General features: G+C 39.7%; 1 protein-coding gene across 2 annotated transcripts in view; it reads left to right on the forward strand.

Moving 5' to 3' along the window:
- Positions 1–22548, forward strand: part of SPOCK3 (SPARC (osteonectin), cwcv and kazal like domains proteoglycan 3) — a 375656-nt gene that overhangs the window by 348493 nt on the left and 4615 nt on the right. For both annotated transcript variants that reach the window (XM_032635108.1, XM_032635107.1), the window contains 2 exons: positions 13090–13311; positions 20118–20180. In XM_032635108.1, coding sequence (XP_032490999.1) covers positions 13090–13311; positions 20118–20180 — 285 coding nt within the window. The remainder of the gene's footprint in view (positions 1–13089; positions 13312–20117; positions 20181–22548) is intronic.

The following is a 22548-nucleotide window of genomic DNA, read 5'->3' on the forward strand; positions in this document are numbered from 1 at the left end:
GAGAAATGAGTTCTTAGAATACCAATATTTACTATTTTTTTTACAGCCTTTTGTTTAATACTCTTTTCCATTATGGTTTATCACAGGATATTGAATATAGTTCCCTGTGCTACACAGCAGGACCTTGTTGTTTATCCATCCTACATATATTAGTTTGCATCTGCTAATCCCACACTCCCAATCCCTCCCTCCCCTACCCGCTCCTTCCTTCTTGGCAGCCACAAGTCTGTTCTCTGGCTGAATCTGTTTCTGTTTCGTAGATACGTTCATTTGTGTCACACTTTAGATAGAATACCAATACTTAAGGAACAGATAAAGGAAGGACACTGACAAAAATGGATTAATAAATAAAAGGAGAGAATGTTGGAAAATGTCTCAAGAGTTAAGCATTATCTTCTGCCACAAGGTTCGTTGTAATTTATTTTCAACACAGTGCCCAGCTTCCCACCCTAGCTATGCTTGATGGCTGAGCAACACCTGAGTTACAAAATAAGTAACAAGTAAAATATAGAATTACTTTTTTCAGACAAACTTTGATAGAGTCTCACACCACGTTAAAAAATTTCAGTTTAACTATCGAAAGCGTTTTAAGATAATGACAAATTTTACAACGTAAATCAATTACCGTGGCTTTACTTAAATGTTCTCTTTTAAATATCCCAGATAGAAGTGAAATAAGTCAGACAGAGAAAGACAAATACCCTATGATCTCATGTGTATGAGGAATCTAAAAAAAAAGAGAACTCATGGCTACAGAGAGCAGATTGGTAGTTCCCAGAGGTGGGCATGGGTGATGTGGGACCTGAGTAAAGGGATCGAAAGGTACAAACTTCCACTTAGAAGATAAGAGGTTCTGGGGATAAATAAGTCCTGGGATGTAATGTGCAGCATGGCGACTACAGTTAACAACGCTCTGTTGTGTATTTGAAAGTTGCTAAGAGATATGCTGCACACTTTGGACTAAATAATACAATGTTATGTCAACTATATCTCAGGAACGCTGGAGAGGAGAAGAAAGTAAATGACCTAACCTCCTCCTAAATGCGGTTCCCATCCTTGTCTGCATACAGACATGGTAATTTTATTCTTTTTAATATAATTGTTTGCATATAATATTCTTTTAATGCAGATGAAAGCCACATACTTTTAACATCCTAAAAATATAAGTATCTCAAGCATGACATTTATTATAAAATTGAGCCCTAGGTTACTTCTGTTTCAAAAAACTATCATAAAAGTTCATGAAAGTTATCATTCTCAAGCAAGGAGAACCTTGCAAAGACCTAAGGGGAACTTTCAGGAAGTCACAGCCGTCGGAGACCTTCAGGCCACGCCATGCAGAACCACAGCCTGTGACCTGAAGCCACTCTGAGCAAACCATACGTAGCTAGCTGTGTGTTATTTCTGAATTTGTTATAAGGTACAAATTACCTTAGACTCTAAAAAGCCATTTTTGAATGTTGCATTGTGTCAGTTTCCTAACTGATACATATTTCAGTTTTATAAATTTAAATTATCCCTCAGTTATTTTTTCTCTCATCTCATATTGACAGACTAGCAGATTTGATCCTTTTTGTGACAATGGGAAAGCATTTCACACACAGATCCCCTGTCTTTATGATAACACTGTGAGTCGTGAGCTCCTGGAAATTGGGCATTGAGCCTTTTATGAGAAGAATGTCGCAGCTGGGACACTGGAGCCACATTATAACCCAGACGCACAACACAGACCCAGTCAGAGCAGTGGAGAAGAATAGGGAGCGAGCCATTTTTAGAAATACTAGAAGCAGACAGCATCACGTGCTTTTTAAATACAGTTTATGTACTTTCTGTTTATTTAGTCTCGACTGTATCACTCGTAGCATTGCGTCCCCGTGTTCTAACATCTGCAGGAAAATGCGAGGGTTGGTAACGAGTTAAATGTATTTATGAGTAATTTTTTTATATGAAGTATTACCTTCTCACTAGTTTTAAAGTTAATTACATATAAACTAAAAGGGGATCATTCATAATAATCCATAAATGTACTAATTTTGCGTCACTGTCTTTAAGATCCTGGGGTTCCTTGCACTGATTTTGACTGATTATCCTTGACTGCAGTTCTGAGGCCCAGGAAAGAAAGTAGAGATGCTGGGACAGGGTGGGGAGGGGATCCCATTTGCGCCTGGTTTTCCCTTTGAGATGCGCGGCTACGGGAACAAAGCCCGCAGTGACCCTGGTGGTGTCGGGATTAGAAGTGGGACAAGCAGCCCACCCTGGGGAAGGGACCACGTCTGTGTACCTCGTCCTGGGCTCTGTGACCAGGAGAGAGCCTGGGGAAACCAGGCAGTGGTCCAGAGCTTGGTGTCTGCTTCCCTCTGAGGAGCTGCCGTGGCCGGCAGGCCATGTGATCACTGGGCCCAGGCTGCAGTGCGTCCCGCGATGGGGCAACACAAGGCCCTACAGCACGTGCAGAGCACAAGGGAACGTGTAGTCCCTGCTCCTAGCTGGGAGGTTCACTTTCTCCCCAAGTGGGGTAAGGGTGGCCTGAGTTTCACTTGTGTCCAACAGAGCAGTCCATGGAAGAGAGTCCCAAAGTCATCATTTACCTCAAGTAAAAGTCAGTCCTAAGTGGACAGACTAAGACTATAAAACTTATAGGAGAAAACATAAGCACAAACACACGTCACCTTTGGTCAGCAGAGGTTTCTTAGACACGATGCATAAAAGGAAAAAGTGATGCCAAACTCCATCAGCGTTAAAAATGTTTGATTTTTGAAAGCTACTGATGAAGCGTTGAAAAGACAAGCCACAAAGTGGGACAAAATATTGGCAAATACATATCTGATAAAGGACTTGCATCTAGGAAATATAAATAACACTCATTTCTCAATAGTGGTAAAACAAACAACCCAACTAAAAGTGGGCAGAACATCTGTACACATCACCAAAGAAGGGATATGATGTAAGTAACACATGAAAAGAATCTGGACGTCCATCAACATTAGGGAGATGCTAAACTTTTGTTCACAGTGAGATGCGTGTTACATCCTTATGAGAACGGCTCCAAATGAATAGCAGTGCTAGGTGGGGCCTGGGTAACTGTGTCTCTCGTCCGCTCGTGGTGGGAATGCAAAGTTGTGCAGCCGCTTTGAAGAACGGTCGGGCAGTGTTTTCTAGAAGGAACATAAACGTACCATGTGACCCAGAAATCCCATCTCAAGATATTTATCCTTGAGAAATTACAACGTACACTCACATAGAAACATATATGTGAATGTTTATGGCAACTTTACTTGTAATTACAAAACTGGCCACAACCCAGTGGTGAGCAGATGAAGAAATGGGTGTTCGTCCCTGTGGTGAAATAAGACTTGCTTTGCTGGTGGGACTATATCTGTCCTGGAGTGAAGGTCTGCTCTGCACCCACATAACAAAGCCTTAAAGCTGCCTTCAGAGTCAGACTGACGTGCAGGTTTTTAACTTCATGCCAGAAGTAAGTATAACACGTAGAGGTATTCCAGAAAACCCAGCCACCGATAACTTAAAATTCACAAGGTGCGGCATCCAGTTGAGATCTGCCAAGTATGCTGTATGCTGTGAAGCATAAAAATATGGTCCACAACTTGGAGAAACTGCAGTCCAGAAAATACACCCAGAAATAACAGTGACGGTGGGATGAGTATACAGGGACCTGCAACAACTATTGTAAATATTATTAATATGCGCAGCTATATAAAGGTAAACAGGGACAGCAGTTGCAAGAGGGGATATATGAAGAAAACACCCACATAGTATGTCTGGGGAAGCTGGCAAGAAATGAAGAATGTGCTGGGTGAGTTAAAAGCATGTTGGACACTGCAGAAGAAAAAGTCCATGTACCTGAAGAGAGATGATAGAGACTACCCAAAATAAAGCACATAGGAAGAAAGAAACAAACAGAAGCCTGTGTCTTAGTGAACTCTGGGGCCATGTCAGATACGTTACCTATGAATAACAGTACTGGAGGTGTGAGGCTTAGAAAGTTATATGAAGAAATAATGGCTGAAATTTTCTGAACTTGATGAATACTATAAACCCACAGATACAAGTACAACAAACATCAAGAAACAAACAAAGAAGAACGAACCAAAGCATACCCTGATCAAAATGCCGGAAGTCAGCATTAAGAAGAGCCTCTTAAAAGCAGCTGGAAGAACAATAAAGTGGGGAGGAACAGAGATCAGGACATCGGCAAGCTTTTCGCCAGAGAACTTGAGGCCAGAACACAGTGGAACATTTCTAATGTGCTTAAAGAAAAGAAAAAAAACTACCATCCTTGGCAAAGAAAGCTAAAATCAAGACTTTTTTTTTTTTTTTTTTTTTGCGGTACGCGGGCCTCTCACTATTGTGGCCTCTCCTGTTGCGGAACACAGGCTCCGGACGCACAGGCTCAGCGGCCGTGGCTCACGAGCTCAGACGCTCCGCGGCATGTGGGATCTTCCCGGACCGGGGCACGAACCCGTGTCCCCTGCATCGGCAGGCAGACTCTCAACCACTGCGCCACAAGGGAAGCCCTAAAATCAAGACATTTTAAACAATCCAAAGTTGAGAGATTTCAAGAAATGTTACAGGAATTTCTAGAAGGTAGTGATGCCATGGGGAAGTTTCTATCTACGCAGAGGACTATCGGGGTGACATGTGACATGGTGAGAAATAATGCATTTGGTCCCTGCCCAGGTTTCCTGACACAGAGTCTGTGTTACCCTAATTTCCTGAGTAGTAGAGGTGCTGGGAGCATATCTTGTTCTAATATCTGGTCTTTGACCCCAGTTCCTGACACAGGATTCCTAAAACTCTTGTTATTTCCTGCGTGATGAGAGTAATAGGAGCTCCTTCACAGAGCTCCCGAATCCCCTGGAACTGCTGGGTGAAAGGAGCGTCTTCTACGGAAGGGGGCGACTCTGGTGCTCCTGGATGGCCTCAGGTTGGGGGGCGGTCCCCAGAAAGACCAAGCCCCTGTTAGGAGGGAGGAGCTTTCAGGCCCGCTCCGTCCTCTCGGGAGGAGATGGAGTTAATAGTCATTCATGCCTCCGTGATGGAGTCTCCATAGAGTCCCCAATCACAGGGTCCAGAGAACTTCTGGGTTGGTGGGTGCACCCCCGTGCTGAGAGGGTGACACACTCCAGCCCCGTGGGACACAAGCTCCGGCCCGGGAACCTTCCAGAACTCCCCTTGGGTACCGCTTCATCGGGCTGTCTATTGCTATCTTTTATAATTGCCTTTATAATGAACTGGCAAACGTAGGTAATGTTTTCCCGGAGTTCTGAGCCATTCTAATAAGTCAGAACCTGAGGAGTGTTGTGGGAACCCCCGTCTGCAACCCAGTCGACCCAAGTCCCCACCTCTCGCGGCTGGTATGTGGGGTGGGCGCCGTCTTGTGGAGCTCAGCCCATAGGCTCTGGGATCTGAGGACAGAGGTAAGGACTGAACTGAGCTGCAGGACCCTCACTGCCGTCCACAGAAAATAGAGTACTGCTGGGCGGAAAACCCACACACTTGGTGTCAGAGTGTTATGCGTAGAAAACAAAGTTTCCTTTAAAAGGGTTTCTTTTCTCATTTTTAATCACTTGAAAAGCTATTAAGTTGTTTAGAGCAAACATTGTAACAGCGCGTGGGGTTTATAATACGTAGAATTAAAATGGATGAATTGCAGAAAGTGTGGAGGAATTGGGGTCTAAGTACACTCTGGTAAGTTCCTTACAGCAGATGTCAAGGCTGTGACATCATTTGAAGGTAGACATGATAGCCAGTGACGTGTACTGTAAACCCTGGGCAACCACCAAACAATAAAATAAATATAGTGAATAAACTACGTTAGTTTTCTACTGCTGATGTAGCATTACCTCAAAACTTAGTAGTTTAGGAGCACATTTTCATTGTTTCACAGCTCTGTAGGTCCGAGGTGTAACGCAGGTCTCACCACACTAAGATCAAGGTGTCGGAGGCTCCAGGAGAGGATCCATTTCCCTGGTCGGTGGATGGTGGTCAGAATTCGGCTCCTGCGGCTGTAGGACCAGGGCCCCCTTTCCTATGTGTTGTGCTCAGTTCCTAGGGACCACCCGTGTTCCTGGGCTCACAGCCTCCTTCCTCCGTCTTTAAAGCCTTTTTTTTCCTGTGTCATTTCTGTCTGACTACAGCTGGGAAAAGTTCTTTACTTTTAAGGGTTTATGTGATTAGGTTGGGTCAATGCAGATAGTCCATGATGAGCTCCCAATTTTAAAGTCAACTGATTAGGAACTTTAATTCCACCCATACTCATAACTCCCTTTTGGATATGGCATCACATAGGTCCACGTGGATATCTTTGAGGGACCACGGTTTTGCCTGCCACATAAACCGATAGTGGAGATTAAGTGGGAATCATAAAAACTAAAAGCAACATGTTTAATAAAAACAAGACAGGAAAAGACAAATCATAGAGGGAGAAATCAAATAATAACAAGATGGAAGTTTTAAATACAACTATTTTGATAATATTAAATGCATGTGGCCTTAACACTTCAGTAAAAAGGCCGAGATTGTCAGACTTGGAAAAAGTGTGAGACTCATTACCGTGCTGTCTCTCAGAGACCCATTTTAAATATAAAATGCAAATTAGTTGAAAGTAAAATAGTGGAAATACTAATCATACGAAAGCTGGAGTGGTTATGTTTCTATGAGGCAAAGTAGACTTCAGAAATTGGGTGAAAGCAAAAGTTTTTACTTTGGTGACCCAAGTCAGATTTCTGGCTGGACCTAAAGTTCTTTTCTTTCTCTCTCTCTCTCTCTCTCTCTCTCTCTCTCTCTCTCTCTCTCTCTCTCTCTCTCTATATATATATATATATATATATATATATATATATATACATATATATATATATATATATACATATATAATATTTGTACTGTATTATATATAATAAATATACAGTAGCATATCCAAGAATGCTCAAAGTCACCACATAGTATCTGTGGCTCCAAAAGCTTAAAATTTTTTCCAAATTAATTTTATTTTATATTTGTAGCAGCAACAGAATCGTACTGAATAGTATACGTTCATTGATAGTTTAGACTATCAGAATCATTTTATTTGTAGTCCTTTTCTGTTACTTATCATTCCCGTGACCCTTGTAACACAACTTTGTGTATAAATATATCATTCAAATAACGTAAACTCACTGTATTTTTTATCTCCAGGGTAACATGGAGATCATACTTTAAAAATCCCCACATTGTCTCAATGTGGACATTACAGCCTTGATACATTAAATAACTTAACCACAACGAGGTAGTGGCAGAACTCAGGCCAGTGACCTGAATCCAAATCAGATTCCCTGACATTCTCCGTCTAAGACATCACACGTCATCAAATTGATTGTTCACCGAGCATGTAATCTATAAGAAGTCCGTTTCTTTGTAACATAAAGGATAAACTCTTGGTCCTGTTGTGTCTAAGGTTTGTTAAGTATCTATGCATGTCATATTTTCAGAAATATTCTTTCATGTTGATATCTGATTTGTAGACAAGCTCTCCTCAAAGTAGAGCTACAAAAACCACTGAATGGTTAAGACCACTTTTCTTTCACCCTATACTGAGAAAAATAACAAGGCATTAAAACTGACAAGGATGTTGGCTGGCACGTCATAAAAGCTGGGCAGAGATCATTTTAAAACTTATATTTTAAAGAGTGATGATTGTCCAAAAGAAGCTCGAGTGAAGATGTGATACAAACAACCCACAAAAATCTCTCACGAGGTCTGTGATGGTTACTTCCTGCTGGTCTCCCAGCTTCCAGCCCAGTTCCCATCGAATGCTGTGCAGAGGCTGTTTTCCTTCTATTGGGTTGGCCAAAAGTTTCGTTCGGTTTTCTCCGTAAGATGGCTCTAGTAGCACTTAGCTGTCTTTAACTTCATTTGAAACAATTTTGTTAGTTTGTATGTGACAGCTGTCATATCAGCGTGCATTTAAAAAAAGACATCAAAATTGGTGTGTTTTTGTGTAACCATTTTAATATTGAAGACAGAAGGAAAAAAAGCAACATTTTCGGCATATTATGCTTTATTATTTCAAGAAAGGTAAAGACGAAACTGAAACGCACAAAAAGATTTGTGCAGTGTATGGAGACGGTGCTGTGGCTGATCGAACGTGTCAAAAGTGGTTTGCGAAGTTTCGTGCTGGAGATTTCTCACTGGGCGATGCTCCACGGTCGGGTAGACCAGTTGACGTTGACAGCGATCAAATCGAGACAATTGAGAACAATCAGTGTTAGACCACGCAGGAGACAGCTGACGTACTCAAAATATCTAAATCAAGTGTTGAAAATCATTTGCACCAGCTTGGTTATGTGAATTTGCTTTGACATTTGGGTTCCACCTAAGTTAAGCGAGAAAAACCTTTTTGACTGTATTTCTGCATGCGATTCTCTACTGAAACGTAATGAAAACGTTACATGTTTAAAACCAGTTGTGACAGGCAATGAAAAATGGATACTGTACAACAATGTGGAACAGAAGAGATCATGGGGCAAGTGAAATGAACCACCACCAACCACACCAAAGGCCGGTCTTCATCCAAAGAAGGTGATGTGTGTATATGGTGGGATTGGAAGGGAGTCCTCTATCACGAGCTCCTTCCAGAAAACCAGATGAATAATTCCAACAATTACTGCTCCTAATCAGACCAACTGAAAGCAGCACTCAGCAAGAAGCGTCCAGAATTAATCAACAGAAAACACATAATCTTCCATCAGGATAATACAAGACCACATGTTTTTTGATAACCAGAAACTTTTTGATAAGGCAGAAACTGTTACAGCTTGGCTGGGAAGTTCTGATTCATCTGCCGTATTCACCAGACCTTGCACCTTCGGATTTCCATTTATTTCAGTCTTTACAAAATTCTCTTAATGGAGAAAATTTCAATTCCCTGGAAGACTGTAAAAGGCACCTGGAACAGTTCTTTGCTCAAAGAGATAAAAAGTTTGGGGAAGATGGAATTATCAAGTTGCCTGAAAAATGGCAGAAAGTAATGGAGCAAAAGGGTGAATACGCTGTTCCATAAAGTTCTTGGTGAAAATGAAAACTGTGTCTTTTATTTTTACATGAGAAACCGAAGGCACTCTTGGGCCCACCCAATAAAACAAAGTCCGATCACGTCAGAACTGCAGCCTCACTGCTGAGGACAGGGTACGCTTGCTCTGTGGTCTCTGCGCTGGTCCTCCATCACTCCTCCCAACAAGGAGCTCTCTTGTTGATCCCCAGCCACTGGCTTCTGCTCACCTCCTCTGGGGTGCCCTGTATCCCATCCACCTCAGCATCCCAGCACCCAGAGTGAGCCTCCAGGCTCTGCTTGACCCAGAGCCGTCCCTGCCGCTGTACTCCAGCTGCCTTTCCCACTTTGGCAGCAACAGGATTCATCAAAAAGCAGATAAGCAGGCCTTCCCCCAGGGGTCAGACTGTCCCTGTCCTTGCAGACTGGTGCAGTTACGGGATGCTCTTGCAGCCCGCCCCCCCCCCCACCCCCGACCCAGTGCAGAGCTCTGGGAGGCTCGCCAGATGACCCCTCCCTTCAGAAGTAGGTGGGGAGATGGGATAAACTCGCATCACTAACTCCCAGTGTCCTTCCTCCTCTTCCAAGACCTTTTGTTCATAAAGGCAGGTAAGTTTCCTTCTCTTTTTCAATTAACTTTTATTGGAGTATAGTTGCTTTACAATGCTGTGTTAGTTTCTGCTGTACGGCAAAATGAATCAGCTATACGTATACATATATCCCCTATTTTTTGGATTTCCTTCCCATTTAGGTCACCACAGAGCACTTGAGTAGAGTTCCCTGTGCTATACAGTAGGTTCTCATTGGTTATCTATTTTATACATAGTATCAATAGTATATATGTCTTAATCCCCATCTCCCAATTCATCCCACCACCACCCCTTTTCCCCCGTGATATCCATACGTTTGTTCTCTACATCTGTGTCTCTATTTCTGCTTCACAAATAAGATCATCTATACCATTTCTCTAGATTCCACATATATGCGTTAATATACAACATTTGTTTTTCTCTTTCTGACTTCCATCACTCTGTATGACAGTCTCTAGCTCCATCCACGTGTCTTCAAATGGCACTATTTCATTCGTTTTTATGGCTGAGTAATATTCCATTGTGTATATGTACCACACCTTTATCCATTCATCTGTCAATGGACATTTAGGTTGCTTCCATGTCCCGCTATTGTAAATAGTGCTGCTGTGAACATTGGGGTGCGTGTATGTCTTCGAATTACGGTTTTCTCAGGGTATATGCCCAGGAGTGGGATTGCTGGGTCATATGGTAATTCTATTTTTAGTTTTTTAAGGAACCTTCATACTGTTCTCCATAGTGGCTATATCAATTTACATTCCCACCAACAGTGCAAGAGGGTTCCCTTTTTCTCCACACCCTCTCCAGCATTTACTGTTCGTAGAATTTTTGACTATCGCCATTCTGACTGGTGTGAGGTGCTACCTCATTGTAGTTTTGATTTGCATTTCTCTAATAATTAGTGATGTTGAGCATCTTTTGATGTGTTTGTTGGCCATCTGTATGTCTTCTTTGGAGAAATGTCTATTTAGGTCTTCGGCCCATTTTTTGATTGGGTCGTTTGATTTTTTGATATTGAGCTGCATGAGCTGTTTGTATTTTTGGAGATTAATCCCTTGTCGGTTGCATTGTTTGCAAATATTTTCTTCCATTCTGTGGTTTGTCTTTTGTTTATGGTTTCCTTTGCTGTATAAAAGCTTTTAATTAGGCCCCATTTGTTTATTTTTGTTTTTATTTTCTCTACTCTAGGAGGTGGGTCAAAAAAGATCTTGCTGAAGGCAGTTAAGTTTCTCCATTGCCTCCTAAAATGAACTGGGGACGGAAGGGTGGGGTCCAAGGCACACCAGAATCTCACACCCCGAACTCAGGTTCTTTGAATGGTTTTACAGACTTTAGTATATCTTTTTCTGCAGGTTGCGTTCTTCATGTAATCCCTGGGCATTTGACAACTTTGGGTGGTAAGAGGCAGTTTCAACCAATATCTCAAACCAGGCTGGTTTTCAAAATAAACTCTAAGAGAATGGGGTCTTGTCTGTATGTTTGCACCCTGCATTCTCAGAGCCAGGGTCAAGACCTGGAAAGTCAATAGGAATTGAGCAGTTCGTGTTTGCTCTCTGTTTGCTTGTTTGGGAGAATTCTGTTTGGCTCTGCAAACAATTTTACAAAGAAAAATACAAACAGTGAGAAAACCACTGAATTTCTGTCTCTCTGCTTTTATGAAAGTGTCACAATACCACTTTACCTTTGGCCCCCATTGCGAGACAGTGATGCACAGGTAGAAAGCACTAAATATGCTCTGAATTTATTAGTAAAATAAACCCTGAAAAGGTGGTGAAATTATGAATTGTTTAAGTCCTGTTTCATTTTTAATCCTAAGTATCCTTAAAATGCTAGACAGGATTTGAACAGGAAACCTTCAATATCTATATCTGCACTTATTCTTGCATCTCGAATTTCAACAGACTAAAATTATCAAGATAGTGCACGTAACTGTTAGAACATACACGTCACTACCCCCGAGAGGGGTTCCGCTTGTAAACGGCTCAACGGCTCCTCAGCCCCTGCCGTTGAAGGTTCAGTCTTTCTGATGCTCGGCCTTCAGAAAGCCATCATATCTCCAAACACACCCTCTCTCCCATACCAGTGACGCGAGTATGGTATTTTTCACTTGCAATGCGTGAAAAGTAGCAAATAAAACAAAAACCGGGGGTGACAAAACCCGCGTTCAAGGTAGCTTAAACCTGACAGATAAGAAGAGTTGAAAGTCAATTTCCCAGTTACGCTTCACACGCTGACGTTGCATCTGCTGCTTTTTAGGACACCGGGCCTTCACGAGGTCAGCAGCTGACCCGGGTAACCCACACTTCGGTGGTGTGTGGCTCTGATGCCCATCTGCTGCCAGCGCACCCTGCTTCCTAACTCTAGTGGCTGTGTGCTTAAAAGGTTGCCTGTGGGAAGCAGAAGACAGAGCAGTGTGTAAAGTACCTGCTGGTTCTTCTTGCTTCGGATCTTACTTGTGAACTATCACGGTCACTATGGTTGTACCGAGATACAGAGCGTTATTGAAGTTATTATTTATTATGTGTTAATTATACTTTTGTTCAAAGGGCATTTTCATTTCTTTGAATAAAAAATGAATTTTATTTCTTTACGAGTAGGGTATTATTATTCAGTTATAGCTATATCCACCTAGCAAGGCATGTGTCTAGCATATTTATTCAGAAAAAGCCTGAACAGCAAAAAGAATAGTAAATAATATATAATTACAGTAGTAAGTGCCACTGAACGAAAGACTGGTTAGTAGTACTAGACGCCTTGTATTCTGGTTAGTTAACTCTCACAGCTATCCTGAGAGGTGTATATTACTACCCCACTTCACTCTGAAACCAGTTACTCAAGGTGGATGTAAGCCCGACTTCTGACTGTTGAGTAGGTGCCCTAAGGAACCTGACTGCACATTCGTATGTGTGACGCACAGTGAGGCCAAACAAATCGAAACGTCAGATTTTGGAGCAGAGAAAAGTGTATTGCAGGGCCAAGCAAGTCGATGGGTGGCTCAGGCCCAAAAAACCCCAAACTCCCAGAAGGGTTTCAGCAAAGCATTTTTAAAGGCGGGTGGGGGAGGGGCGGGGCTGGTTGTTGTGAACTTCACGGTGTCAGAATCCTTGATCTTGCATCTGTCCACGCAGGTCAGGTCACGATGTTCCTGTAAACCTCCAACGAGACAAATGTTATTCTCTGTCGGGCAACTTTTTATCTCTATATGAATGGAAAAATGTTACCCCCTTAAAGGTCAGAGCCTTGAGAACTGGGCTATCCTGTGTATGTTAGGCTGTAGGCAACATTCTTAACTGTAGCAAAAGCAATAGAGTACAAAGGTTAATGAAAAAGAAACAGATCTAACATGGAGTCAGATTTGTTCTTACAAACCCGCTGTGACACTTCTTTACTTTGCTTGCTGCTGATGGCAACTTTCATGTTTAGCTAATATCTTTCCATCTTTGCCTTTAGGATTTGATACCAGTATTTTGCCAATTTGCAAGGATTCACTCGGCTGGATGTTTAACAGACTTGATACAAACTACGACCTGCTCCTGGACCAGTCGGAGCTTGGGAGCATTTACCTGGATAAGAACGAGCGGTGCGCGGAGGCCTTCTTCAGCTCCTGTGACACGTACAAGGACAGCTCCATCTCCAACAACGAGTGGTGCTACTGCTTCCAGAGGCAGCAAGGTACCAAGCCAAAGGCCATCTTGTCTGTGCAGTAAAGCCATGCACTACAGACAAGCTCATTTGTACCCTGTCCTCAATTTACAAAATAGAGACAGAGTTACACGTGCAGAAAACAAAACTTCTGGCTCCCAGGGAGAAAGGGTTCGGGGGGGAATTGGGAGACTGAGGTTGACATACACACACCACTATGTATAAAATAGGTAACTGATAGGGACCTGCTGTACAGCACAGGGAGCTCTACTCAATACTCTGCAATGGCCTAAATGGGAAAAGAATCCACAAAAGAGAGGACATATGTACATGTGTATAACTGATTCACCTTGCTGTACACCTGAAACTGACACAACGTTGTAAATCAACTACACTCCAAGGAAAAATTTTTTTTTAATTTTTTTCAATTAAAAAGAAAACCGGTATGTGACACCCCATTCATTGTGAGGAATAGTTTTCCAATTAGAGTGTTTAATAAAAGAGCAAATAAGCAGCACGTTGAACAGTATAACTCAGGGATGCAGAACACGCTAAATGACATGAAAAATAGTAATTAATACTTTTTATTAATGCACTTCATTATAGTTTCCATTATGAACCACCAAGAAACAGAGATATGAGAACAGAGATATTAAAAGTAATCATTTAAATGAATTTGCTGTCTGCCTTGCCCATGGGTTTTTTATCACCGCACTGTGTAGTTTTAATGTTCTATTTTGTGATCTTATTAAATGAGCCAAATGAACCACAGCATTCACCATAAAGTTATTTTTACACTTTTGATTTTAAAATGACTTAGACTTAGCCTTTCAAACTTTTTAGATAACTTAGCTTTATGAAAATGCGCTAGCAAAGAAAGAGTCTCGATTCCCCAGGAGAGGCGAGGCAGCCTGAAGGGTTGGATGAGGCTTGTCCTTTATGGGTCCTGCTTCAGTAGGAAACGGTAACGTAAGGGAAAATTGAAGCCTTGCTTATGTAATCAGCCAAACGATAACTAAAATTGTGTCTAAGGGAAATAGACCCAAAACATTCAAATTATGATAAAGTTTGGGGAAACTAAGAAAAAATGACATGTGTGACTTCGATGCTAATTTTGAAAAACAAATTGGGAATTAGTCTAACATGATACATCTGCTATCGTCACTGCCTTTTAAAGCCCTTGACAGCTATGAGAAAGAACAAGCTACTCTAATCTGTGTTAATGATTCCCAGGCTTTCATATGGAAGCCAGCACATTATATCAGTCATTTTGCTATCACAATTACTTTTTCATATATTAGTAATAGTTCGGTGATTAGGGATGACATGCTTATGCATAAATTGATAAGCAGTGAGCCAACAGCAGGGTTTGTAGCATAGATTAAACCACTAATGTGTTTATAAACCACTTTAAACAGTTTAAAAAGTAGATTGGATTTGTTAAAATATTCTAAATCATACACACACACACACGTGCACACAGAGACACACAAACTCACAAACAGACTCACATACTGACACAAGCACACATTGCATATGTGCTTTTTAGGTGACTGAATACCCCTATAAAGTTTTTCCCTGGTTTAAATGACTAGTGTACCCTTAAATCATCTACAGCAGGGGTCACCAGGCCTCAGGCTGCGGACCAGTACTGGTCGGTGGCCTGTTAGGAACTGAGCCATACAGCAGGAGGTGAGCAGTGGGCGAGCAAGCAAAGCTTCATCTGTATTTACAGCCGCTCCCCACTGCTCACATTACCACCTGAACCATCCCCCCCACCCCGTAGCTCCCATTACCGCCCGAACCATTCCCCCCCACCCCGTCCTCCACCATCTGTGGAAAAATTGTCTTCCATGGAACTGGTCCCTGGTGCCATAAAGATTCGGGACTGCTGATTTACAGTATAAAAAAGTAAATCCAGGTAAACTACCATAAAGAGACATGGTCTTTTATTATGATGACACATGTTATTTTAAGTTTTTTTTTATTATCATAATAGCATGTCCAAGTGTTTATACATGAACATTTTCAAATATTCTGAATAACTCTGAATGTTTCTACTGCAGAACTAAATATTTTTACGTTAAAACATTCCTAGATTTTGCAGTAATATTCGTAGAACTGATTAAAGGTCCCCAAAAGATTCTGCTTTATATACTTTTCATTTATTATTCTTGATACTTACTTCCAAAGTATCAAGATCTTCGTAGTCACATGAAGACATCCTCTGAGATCATTTAATACACAGTAGAGATAATTTAGTACCTGATAAACGATTATACAACTTCGCAAATGCTTAGGAGAGTTTAGCTAATTCCATTCATTAATATGCTAGAAAATATTACAAAAGCTCTATCAGGGTAACTGACTATGGAGTTAGCTCATTAAGTAATTTCATGGAAAAGAATAAACATTAAAAACATTTTTTCAAATGTTTCACCTTATAAAGAATGTGCTTTTCCTGTTTATTCAATAAAAACAACAAATTCCTAAGTTCATTATAATTAGAGTAATATATGTATGTGTGTGTGTGTGTGTACATATAGAGAGAGAGAGAGGAGGAGAGAATAATGTATAATGGGGTGTTATTAATCCAGGTTGACTTAAAACTGCAATCAGGACTATAGTTGTATGGTTGTTGGAAAATATCTGAAAAATAAAGTAATAGTGTTGTTTTAAAAAAAAATACCTTTCAAAAATAAATTAAGCTTAATTTCAAAAGTTTAATAAATGAGGTTGAGAATATAAAATTTCAGGCAAGTGAAATACTTGTAGTTTTCCAAGGGAAAAAAAATTGTAACCTAAAAAATGCTTGTAATTAGTTAAAATGCATATCTGTTTCTATGACTGATTTTCTGAAATCATGACAATTAAGCAACACAAAATGGATATGATGGTGGTTTGTGTGATTTCATTCTAATTACTTATAAAAGAATAAGTAGGAAAAATATTAATTTGGGATTTTTGTTACCTTAGGTGTTAATAACTTACTTTCATAAAATATATTTTAAGCCCCTGCTCAAAAAAGTACCTCAATTTATTAGTTGCTGTTTCAGTTAAAGTCCTGTTGTGTAAGATCCGGGAAAGAGAAAGTAAATTAACATTTATTCAGGGCCATGTCGTCTTTCGGGCACATAAAATCATTTATCCGTCATATAGCCCTGTGAGAATGTAACGATCTCGCCCACAGCTGAGGATGACACTTAGTGATCTTAAAGTCCTTCATGTTATAGAATGAGCGCAGGGGACGGGGATCTGAACTTCTTTCTCCAGCAGCTGAACCTCTTATTTTTTTTTTTAATTTTATTGAAGTCTAGTTGATTCACAATGTTGTGTTGATTTCCACTGTACAGCAAAGTGACTCAGTTATAGATATATGTAGATATAGATGTGTATTCTTTTTCATTTTCTTTTCCATTATGGTTTATCTCGGGATACTGAATGTAGTTCCCTGTGCTCTACGGCAGGACCTTGTTGTTTATCCATCCTGTATATATTGATAGTGGTTTGCATCTCCGGCAGCTTTACCTTTACGTTCGGACTTCGCGAAGTCCTCATACATAAAATGCTGAGAGACGCCCCTAGGCAGCTTGCTGGCAAATCCTGTTCAGGGCAGGACCCCGGCCAGTGATACACCCGATGGGACGACAGTGAGAACAGTCGCATCTTTCGAGGTCGTTTATGCCTTCCAGCCACAGGAGGAAATGTCAGAACGGGCGTCATCTGCATTAGTTTTACAAAGGATGTTTTTCTTTAATTTAATGAAAGATATTAAGTACAGGCAGTGTTGTCCTTTGGTGTTATGAATATTTGAAATTTGCACAAAGTAAACCTGATAAAGTTATTTAAGTATATCCATTCTGTGAGAGGCTCCATGAAGGAAAGGGATTGGGCAGAGGCCTCCTGAGAAAGAGGCTGAGCTGGTCCGGGTGCCCTCCCTGCAGGGAGGTGGCACCGCCTGCAGGTGTGTGTGGCACCCACTGGGTCACGCACATACCTCTGCAATGTCTACCTTTTTAGCAGTTTTGACATCACCTTGTATCTCTATATTTGACAGCTAATAGAAATATACTCCCTAGAAATAACTAGTTGTGAGTATAGAAAGAACACCTTTGTATATTACTGTTGTAAACATAGAGATATTTCCTTATTTATTTTTCCCAGTGACATTTTATTCAGTTCAAAATTGTGTGGGAAAATAAAAATGCATTGTTATCATTGCATTGACAGTTATCCATTCATAATATAGATAATGTGTGAATGGTTCCGATATAAGGCTTTGAGGTTTTAAATTCAGAATGCAAAACAATGAACAATGTTAATTTTTTTAAAAACAGCATTTTGAAATTAACTAGTAAAAGATTTTAATTCTTTTTTTTTTCTCTTATTTTTTAAAACTACTGTTGGGAATAACTACTTGTAAACTTAATGATTACATTAAAGCCTGTATTTTATAACTCATGATTTTCATATAATTTTAAGCGTATAAAATCAGAATTTTCCATAAAGTCAAATCACCATTAGATTGGGGGAAATAAATCTTGTGTATAAACTTGTGCCTAATCGTGTCCAAACCTTCATGCACTTTGCCACCTCACTGCCCTTTCATCTACATCAGTTGTTTGCAAGAGAGGTTAATGAGAGGCGAAATCTCAGTCACGCCCTCCGAGTGTACCTGAGTCAAAGGCCAGACAGAGCACAGGATAGATATTCTCCATCCAGTACTGTATATAGTGGAACAGCCCAATCTGTCATGACTTCTCTCGAAATCTGGCAGGTTCCCCATCACACAGTTTGTGGCTGCCCCAGGTTTATTCAGGGAGAGTCAGACTCAGACGTGCCTGATTTCGGGCAATCCCACAGGAAGATAAGAGAAATATCGCTTCTACTTACAATAACTGTCCCATAGCAGTGAGAAGAGTTGCTTTCAATGTAGTACTGAAACTTCAGCTAGAATCTTTCCTCTTGGTTTTAAATGTCATATTTGGAGGTCAGTAAATTTTAGGTCTACTCTATAAGCCCATATTATGCAACTTCATTCCTATTCTGTTAATAATATAAGACTCACAAATTATTAGAAAAAACGAAGGGGTCAGTTGAGCCAGTATCAGTGTGAAGTAGAACGATAAGGTAATCAGGTTTTTCAAGCAAATTACTTTTCCTTCACATTTTTGATTCCTCCAGGAAAAGCATTGTTGGCCTGACATATTAAACTGTAAAATACATACCTAGTTGTTTGTCTCATGGTCTCTTTCCACTCTGCGGCTTACATGCAAATTTAATAATTGCATATTGTGAGCTTGGTGTGGTAAAAAATTCTTAAATTATTTGAATTATATCTTGCCTTTTCACTAAAAAAGTTGTAGTGGAGCAAGTACTAGTGTATTGTTTTGCTGTTTCAGTAGTTTGTGGTACAGTTTTTATATAGCAAGTATTAACAGCAAGTTTTTACAATAGGAGTCTAAAGTACATTGAACTGTTTTCAGATAAGAATATGTATATATATTAGAAAATATATAATTAAATATAATAAGCCAAACTATATTATGTCTATTTAGAATTTTGTACTTCTCTGAAACTAATCTCCTTCTAAGTGGTTTTAAAGAGTTTGAAAAATAGGCATATACTTATTTCCAAATTGGTTTAATGTTCTAAGTTTATTATTTTTAAAGATGGCTTCTCAGAAATATTGTATATTACATCCTGTTTCCATATTGGGTATATACTGCAAACATCTGGGTTAAACTGAAAAGACTGAAGCCTGTCAGTGTTATTCAGTATCAAAATTTATAACAGTGTCTCTGAATAACTTGGAAGCATTCACGTTTTCCTAGATTGTGTTTCAACGTGAAGCTGTTTCTCTTGATCGTAGAAACTGTTTTAAATGAGGGAAAACAAAATCAGTTAGTTTGGGAAGCAACCTGTCAGTTGTATTTACATCAAAGAGTTGATTGACCTTTTAAAAGTCAATGAAAAGAACCATTTTCCATCCTATAAGTATTTTATACCATTCTCCTTTCTTTCATCCAATTCTGTCATTCTGAGGAAATTAAGATAATCAAACAATAAGTAGAAAAGCCTCTCTACAGAGAAGTAGACATAAATGTAGATGTAGATGATGTAGTTGTAGGTGCAGATGTAGATGATGTAGATGTAGACGTAGATGGTGTAGACGTAGTTGATGTAGATGTAGGTACAGATGTAGATGATGTAGATGTAGATGATGTAGATGTAGGTGCGGATGTCGATGTAGATGATACAGGTGTAGATGTAGGTGCAGATGATGTAGATGTAGGTGTAGATGTAGGTGCAGTTGTAGATGATGTAGATGTAGGTGCAGATGTAGATGTAGATGATGTAGATATAGGTGTGGATGTAGATGTAGATGATGTAGATGTAGGTGCAGATGTAGATGATGTAGATGTAGGTGTAGATGTAGATGATGTAGATGTAGGTGTAAATGTAGATGATGTAGATGTAGGTGCAGATGTAGATGATGTAGATGTAGGTGCAGATGTAGATGTAGATGGTGTAGATATAGGTGTGGAGGTAGATGTAGATGATGTAGATGTAGATGACATATATGTAGATGTACATGATGGTGCACATGTACTGTAGGTATAGAGGTAGGTGTAGGCATAGAGGTAGGTGTAGATGGATGTGTGTGTATATACATGTATATGTATCTACTTGTATGTGTCTCCATAAGTAAAACAGTTGATATGTATGTAACGTGTCTTCTAAAGCCTTGTAAATCTAACTAAGGTTTGGTAACACAAAAATCACCCCCTCTTTGTTTACCTATAACCGTTGAGGTGACATTAATGCCGTTGCAGACCCACCTTGCCAGACAGAGCTCGGCAGTATTCAGAAGCGGCTCGGGGTGAAGAAGCTCCTCGGTGAGTTGTGGATCACTCTCTGACACCTTTACTGCTTACATAAATAACCCTCAGGAAACAGCAACACAAAATCGATATTCATCCAACAAACAGGGACCTCACTAAATTTCGGCAACAAAATTTATGACGTTTTTGAAAGTCATTAGCCTTACTTTTATTATCTTACCTATTGAAAGATATGTTGTCTGTTTTATTACCCTAATATAATGCTCATTTTGAAAGTTATTAAGTAAAAAAGAAATTTAAACAATGCTAAAGGTAAAGCAGCAGAAACTTCGGTTCTAATTCTGTGGTTGACAGTTCACAAATTGATGGTATGTATGTATGTAGAGAGAGGGGAAGAGAGAGGGAGGGAGAGAGAGATGGTTAAAAGCATGGGCTGAGTTCCTCAGGAAAATTGGAACAGATTTTTTAGTTTCTCATCAGCACTTTTTATAAACTTACTTTTACTAAGTCAATGTATGTATTAGATGATAAATAGATACATAGATAATTCCAAATTTCACCCAAAACCTTGAAATATTAGAATGCTTGGCTATTAACTGATTGTTAAACTATCACATATGATTATTTTCTTTATTTTTGTCAACATACAATTTTTCAATACACTCTTTTTGGGATACTTTTAGATTCAGAAATTTTATAAGTACAGTAGAGTTTCCATGTATCTTTCACCCAGCTTCATCTAAAGTTACCATCTTACCATGTATAGACTATCATATATTTATCAAATCTAAGAAATTACCATTGCTATAATCCTATTAATTAAGCCTCACACTTTATGTGGATTTCACAAGTTCGTCCACACATGTCCTTTTTTCTATTTTAGCATACAGTGTAGAACACCACATATGCAACATTGTTGCTGTTGTTTTTCATGTATGTTAATGCTTTTGTGTATTTAGTGGCACATAATTTTATGGTTTTAGATCTGATTAATCTGTGTTATGATATGCTGTCTTTGTAATTACAATATTGTATGTTTATATGAGAAAATTTTTCATATTACTTGAAAATTCACAGTTCAAAGTAAATAGACTAAATTTTTTAATACAGCATTTTAGATGTGAAGCCACATCATTAGGTAAAAGCTACAATGTATCACAATTCTTTTGACTCTGTTACAAGATGCACCTTTCCAGCTCACAGGTGGAAACGTTACCTTGGTACCTGGGTTTGTTTCTTTCTACAAATCGAAGTTCATTCATGTGCACTGGGAAAAGCCATTGACATTCAACGGGAAAATATCTTCGACTTGGTCAAGGTCTATTAGTGACAAAAAGCTATTAACGTCCAGGCTTTGATTATTTGATGTTACGTAAAATGAAAACATGTTTAGAGCCCAATTGAGAGGAGTCACCTTTATTCATCTTACGTAATAAAAATGAAAGTCATTACTAGAGAGCACTGACCCTTCAATATTCCTTCTGAAATGGGCAGGAAAGCGTCCTTCTCTGACAGTCTGTCCACTGTTATGCGGTAGCAGGTGCGATGCATCCAGGCTGCAAGCTGTCTTGGTGTCTGCATTTCTAGGCTAATTCCTAATAATGCTCTTCTGTTTCCAAAGTGTACTGGCGGAGACAGCAAATTAAATGGCCACGCTAACTGTCCGTCTTAACATTTTTATGTCAAGTATGTCAAATTATGGTATTTTTTAAGAGGTAGAGATAATAATATTGAAAATCTTCCTTATCTTTCCTGCTATAAATCCACAGAAGGTGCTCTCGAGTTTCCCATATTGGTGATATCCGGTCCACCTCACTCGAAGACCAGAAGTTCAGATCCTTCAAATGGATTATAATTTTCAAACTAAATTGATTATTTATATATCAGAATTTTGAAACTTTTTTAAGGGGTTAAATAATGATCACATATTGTTGCAGGACTAAATGGAACAGTTTCATGTTTTATGTGTTCGTTAGTCATTGTTTTTCCTTTTTTCTTTCACCAAGTAACTATAGTGTATCTGGTCACTGAACAGACGGTTGGTCAGGAAAGACAGGAAAATTGTCTAATCTCCTGAAGCTTACACTGTAGCGTGGGAGTGTTTATTGAAGAATGTGAATTCACGTCTCAGTTATTATTGCACACTTATCACTAGCAGTGTGCCAGGTACATGTTAGATATTATATTATGAAACTAAGTGTCTGGCTTCCCGCTAGACTGAGTGTGAGTTGTTCGTATAGCAATCAAAATCAAGAGAACCGGAAGTTCCCAATACAGAGGATGCCACAGAGTAGTGGTCAACGCATGCACTGAGAGACACACACGATGGAAGAGATATATCAGAAACCCTCCAGCCTAACAGAAGGGGGTCACATTTCAGTCAAGTTTTACATTGCAAGAGGGAGGGAAGGAGAGGGATTCC

This window comes from Phocoena sinus, chromosome 6 (assembly GCF_008692025.1).
Source record: "Phocoena sinus isolate mPhoSin1 chromosome 6, mPhoSin1.pri, whole genome shotgun sequence".
Taxonomy (NCBI): Eukaryota; Metazoa; Chordata; class Mammalia; order Artiodactyla; family Phocoenidae; genus Phocoena; species Phocoena sinus.